This window comes from Chrysochloris asiatica, unplaced genomic scaffold (genome assembly GCF_000296735.1).
Source record: "Chrysochloris asiatica unplaced genomic scaffold, ChrAsi1.0 scaffold00090, whole genome shotgun sequence".
NCBI classification, from domain to species: domain Eukaryota; kingdom Metazoa; phylum Chordata; class Mammalia; order Afrosoricida; family Chrysochloridae; genus Chrysochloris; species Chrysochloris asiatica.
The window spans coordinates 4,259,379-4,265,195 of record NW_006408608.1 but is presented as its reverse complement, the minus strand read 5'-3'; the positions used below and the strand labels follow the sequence as shown (position 1 = coordinate 4,265,195).

Sequence of the window (5,817 nt, the reverse complement as noted above, 5' to 3'; positions counted from 1 at the left end):
CCACCACCCATGACCAAATCAAAGGTCCACAGCACACTTGACAAAGAACCTGGTCCTTGATACTAATACCAAAAAAAGGGCCTGGTAATTTCTCTGTACCAAGGGAGTTTATTCAGTAAATGAATGGGAAAGAACAGCATTTGAAGTCTTACCTGAAGCCAAAGGTCGGATCCACTCTTTGCTATTTAAGTCAAGTCTCCAGAGGTCATTGAAGGCAGCATTGCAGCTGCTCTGGGTACAGCCTCCAAACACGTACATAGACTGATTAGCATCATAATAACATGCACCTAGAAAGAAAACAATAAAGAAGAACTGTTAAATTTTAACACCTCTTTCATTCTCCTTGCCTCCAAAACAATTAAACACAAAGGGAAGAAAAGTACCCTAGAACTAGCTGTAAAGAGCTAATATGAACACTATTCTTCAATCTGTTACTATGCTAGATAAGAGCGAATATCCTATATAAATTATAAACAAAAAACTAAGGACATCTCTACTTAAGGATGTTTCAGTCAAATAACTGCCTTTTACCTTAACAACCCACACTTTTCAAAGCTCAATTGTTACACATATTTAGCAACCCTGTCACTAGGTGCCAATTTCTATAATCAGTCTCATTCTTGTCTTCTGGTCATTATTACATTATTTTTTAAAATAAAGCCCAGAGAAAAGCTATCAAAAATTTTGTTTTTGAGCACATTAAGCAAGCTGATAATGAAGTCATTAAATAAAACAGTAAAATTCCAGCAAGAGCAGACAAGAATTCAGATTAATGGTGCCAATGAATGAAATAGCAGCACTGCTATATAATCAATCTAAGTCTGCACTTTTGTCCTCTGGGGCTAGGCAAAGAAAATTCTAACAGGTGAACACTGCTCTCCCATCCACTCTCTCAGTTTCTGTTCACAAATGAAACCTGAAGCACAAATTAATAAATGCGTTTTGATATGAAACAGTAATACAGAATTTTAATCAATGCATAAAGACCATTATGAGTGAATCAATACAGTTGTTAAGAATTTCAAAGGGTAGCTGCAGGAACTCAGAAGTAGTATGGTTTTGGAATGGTCCCAAAGCAACAGAGAAGAAAAGCATGAAAATCATTAAACCCTTGTTGTTGTTGTTAAATAACATCCAGTCTATTATAACGCATAGAAATCCTGTATAAGGTTTGGCAAGGAGTGATTGATGGGTTTGAATCCCTGACCTCTAGGTTCAAACTGACCTTGTGGTCCAATGCTTATCCTACAGCACCATACGAGGGCTCATTAGGTGTATCCAAAAGTCACTTAAGAGTGCTGAATGGTACTGACTAGAAAACCTTGCAGAAGTAAAATTTTAAAAGCACAGGGTCTCCAAGAAAAGCTTTTTGATTGGGTGACTTTATATAAGGAGTTTTCAAAATATTCATGGAAAAATAAAATAAAAAATTGTAGTTTTCCATTAACGTTTGAAGCCCCTTCTCATGTGTGTCTGCATGTATATTTATAGTGTTAGGCATCACTCCTAAGACAAAAAGGTAATGTTCTCCTACAAATCAGAAAGAACAGGGCCTCTATCATATACCTCCATGATACATACTAACACGGGCAATAACCCTCTAATTTAATTTTCTCTCCTCCTGAAAACTCATTCTACCCAACAGTCCTTTTAGCAATCTCTACGCTAGGAAGGCCAAGTCAGATAACTGGATGAATTATTTTCTATTTTATTTATTTCTGCTCTAACCTTTATTATTTCCTTTCTCCTAGTAGAGTCTAGGACTGCAAGGCCAACTTGAACCACAAGGTTGGCAGTTCAAACTCCCCAGATACTCCTCAGAAACCCTATACAGGGTCGCTATGAGTCAGAACTGACTTGACGGCACTTAACAACAAGAAGTGGCAGTAAGCTCTGTAGGATAAGAATATTGAGAACCACAAGATCAGTGGTTCAAGCCCAACAGTAGCACCGCAGGAGAAGGATATGACTATCTATGCCTGCAAAGACTGATAGACTTGGAAACCCTTTTCTGGGTCAGTATGAGTCAGAACCAACGCCATAGCACTTAACGACAAACAAGAGCAAAAGGAATGTGTTTAGTCACTTACAACTAGGAGTATCAAGTCAGTGGAAGTTGTTGTTGTTAGGTGTCCTTGAGTTGGTTCTGACCCAAAGTGACCCTATGTACAAAACGAAACACAGCCTAGTTCTACGCCATCCTCACAATTGCTGCTATGTCTGAGCCCACTGTTGCTGTCACTGTGCTAATCCATCTTGTTGGGGTTCTCACTATTTTCAGTTGTCCCTCCACTTTACCAAACATGATATTTCTTTCCAGGGACTTGTCCTTCCTGATAATATGTCCAAAGTATGAGACACGAACTCTAGCCATCTTGGCCTCTAAGGAGCATTCTGGTTGTACTTCTTTCCAACACAGACTTGTTTGCTCTTCTGGTAGTCCATGGTACCTTTAATATTCTTGTCCAACACTGTAACTCAAATGCAACAATACTTCTAAAGTCTTTCTTATACATTGACCAACTTCACGTGCCTATGAAGCTATTGAAAATACCATGGTCTGGGTTGGGTGCACCTTAGCCCTCAAACTGACATCTTTGCTCTTGAACACTTTAAACAGGTCTTGTGCAGCAGATTCACCTAATGCAACACGTTGTTTGATTTGTTGACTGCTGCTTCTGAGTGTTGATGATGAATCCAAGCAAAATGAAGTCTTTGATAACCTCAATCGTTTCTCCATGATGTTATTTATAGGACCAGTACTGAGGACTTTTGTTATCTTTAAATTGAGGCGCAATGTGGTCTTTGAACTTCATCAGTAAGTATTTTAAGTCCTTACCACTTTCAGCAAGCAAAGTTATATCATCTGCATATCACAGGTTGTTAGTGAGTTGTCCTCCGATCTGGCTGCCATGTTCTTCATATAATCCAGCAATTTTCTTTCTATAGGTATTTTGTTCCTCTGGTTAGATTTATATTCCCAAGTATTTCATCTTTTGGAGGACTATTGTAAATTGTATTGATTTCCTGATTTCCTTTCAAAGCTCTCTTTATTAGTGTAAAGGAAACCAACTGATTTTTATATGTTGGTCTTGTATCCTGCACTTTGCCAAATCTATCAACAAGTTCCAATAATTTTCTTAAGGAGTCTTTGAGATTTTCTAAGTATAGAATCATATCGTTTACAAATTGAGTTTTACTTCTTCGTCAATTTGGATGCTTTAATTTCCTTTTCTTGCCTTATAGCTTTGGCTAAGACTTCCAGCACAATACTGAATAGGAATGGTGATAAAAAGGCATCCATGTCTGGTTCCTGTTCGCAGGGGCAATTAGTTCAGTTTCAAACCACTGAGTGTGGTGTTGACTGTTGGTTTGATATATATAACCTTAATTATATTGAGGCATTTCCCCTCTTTTTCTACTTTGTTGAGTATTTTTATCAGGAATGAGTGTCAGATTTTGATAAATGCCTTTTCTGCATCAATTGATATGATCATGGGATTTTTTTCCTTTGTTCTATTTATGTGGTGGATTATGTTGATTGTATTTTTTTATACTGAACCATCCTGCATTTTTGGTATGAATGCTACTTGTTCATGATGTATTACTTTTTTTTAAAATGTATTGTTGGATTTTATTTGCTAGGATTTTGTTGAGAATTTTTGAATCTATGTTCATGAGGGATATAATTTTCTTTGTTAGGGATCAGAGTTATGCTTACTTCATAAAATGAGTTAGGGAGTTGTTTTTTATCCTTTTCTATAATAAAGAATAGTTTCAGTAGAAATGGTGTCAGCTCTTCTCTGAATGTTTGGTATACTTGACTAGTAAAGCCATCTGGACTTTTTTTGTTGGGAGTTTTTTAATGACTTGATCAATTTCTTCTCTTGTTGTACACCTGTTCAAGTTTCCTACTTCAGCTTATATTAGTTGAGGTAGGTTGTGTGTTTCTAGAAATTTGTCCATTTCTTCTAGGCTTTCAAATTTGTTGGAGTATAATTCTGTTATTACCCTTTTTATCTCCAATGGTTCTGTCGTGATGTCACCCATATCATTTCTTATTCATGTTATTTGTATCTTCTCCTCTTTTGTTAGGTTTGCCAATGGTTTGTCAATTTTATTAATCCTTTCGAAGAACCAACTTCTTGTTGTTTTGATTCTTCCATTGTTTTTTAATTTTCTACTTCGTTTATTTCTGCTCTAACCTTGTTTTTCTTCTGATGGCAGTAGGCTTTCTTTGCTGCAACTTTTCTAATTGTTGGAGATGTTCAGTTAAGGTTGATTTTGGTTGTTTTGGTTGTGCGCATTTATTGCTATAAATTGTCTGCTGAGCACTGCTTTTGCTGTGTGCCAGAGGTTTTGGTAAGTTGTGTTTTCATTCTCATTTGACTCAAGGAATTTTTTTATTTGCTCTATTAACCAGTGCAGTCCTGGTATGGCACCGAAGGATATGCACTGGACTACAAGGTCAGTTTCAACGACAAGGTGGCAGTTCAACCCTATCAGCTGCTCCTCAGAAACCCTATACAGGGTCACTAGTGTAGTTGTTGTTATTGTTAAGTGCCATCAACTCAGTTCCGATCCATAGCAACCTTGAATAGGGTTTCCAAGGAGCGGCTGGTGAGCTTGAACCACCGACCTTGCATTTCAAATGGCTTTGCAATCTGGCGCATTAACCCACAGCGCCACACCAGGACTCCAGATCACTAGTAGTCAGAATCAGTTTGACAGCACTTAATAACAACAACATTACCCAGGGTGTTGTTCATGTTCCATGTATTTTGATTTTGTTCCCTTGATCATTCTGTTGTTGATTTCTAATTTTATCACACTGTGATCTGAAAAGATGCTTTGTAGAATTTTGATGTTTTTAATTTATTGAGGTTTGAACTGTGGACTTTCTAGAGAATGTTCTATGCACACTGGAATATATATTGTGCTGCTGTTGCTGGGTTGAGTGCTCTGTATATGACTATGAGGTCAAGTTGGTTCATGTGTTGTTTAGTTCTTCTATATCTTTGTTGAGTCTTTTTCCTAGTTGCTCTGTCCTTCATAAAAAGTGGTATAAAAAAATCTACTATTATTGTAGAGTTATCTATTCTTTCTTTAGTTTTATTAGAGCTCTATTATACTTTGATTTATGCATTTTGAGGCACTTTCACGGGGGGCTGAGATATTCATTATGGTTATGTTCTCTTGATCAATTGACCCTTTAATCATGATATAATGTCTTTCTTTATTTCTTATACTGGTTCTTGTCTTAAAGTCTATTTTGTCAGAGATTAAAATTGCTACTCCTGCTTGTTTTTAATTGCCATTAGCTTGATATATTTTTTCCAACCTTTGGTTTTTAATCAATTTCTGTCTTTGCACGTAAGACATGTCTCTTATAAACAGCATATTAAAGGATCCTGTTTTCTTATCTATTCTGCTATTCTCTGTCCCTTGGCTGGTGCATTTAATCCATTTACATTCAGTGTAATTACTGATAGCTCTGAATTGATTACTGTCATTTTGCTGTGTGTGTTTTCTATGTGCTGCTGCTGGTTCCACATAATTTTCTGTGCTGAGTTCATTTTGTTTGTGGGTTTTCTTTTCATTTTCTTCATGTCTGTTGTTTTAATGTCTACTGGTGTGGTGCTGCAGGTTAATGCCCTGGACTGCAAGGTTGTCCTTTTGAACTGCATGGTGGTTCAAGCTCATCAACTGCTCCTCAGAAACCCTATCCAGGGTCGCTATGAATTGGAATCAACTCAACAGTACTTAACAACATCTACTTAAATCTTTCTGGTTTTCTGATTTTCTATTCTGATGTGA

The 5,817-nt window shown here is 36.8% G+C and overlaps 1 protein-coding gene across 1 annotated transcript in view; it reads right to left on the bottom strand.

Annotated features, from left to right (window-relative positions):
• FBXO42 (F-box protein 42) overlaps positions 1-5,817 on the bottom strand; it is a 175,066-nt gene that overhangs the window by 63,784 nt on the left and 105,465 nt on the right. The window contains exon 4 of the mRNA XM_006866349.1: positions 153-287. Within this exon, the coding sequence (XP_006866411.1) occupies positions 153-287 (135 nt within the window). The remainder of the gene's footprint in view (positions 1-152; positions 288-5,817) is intronic.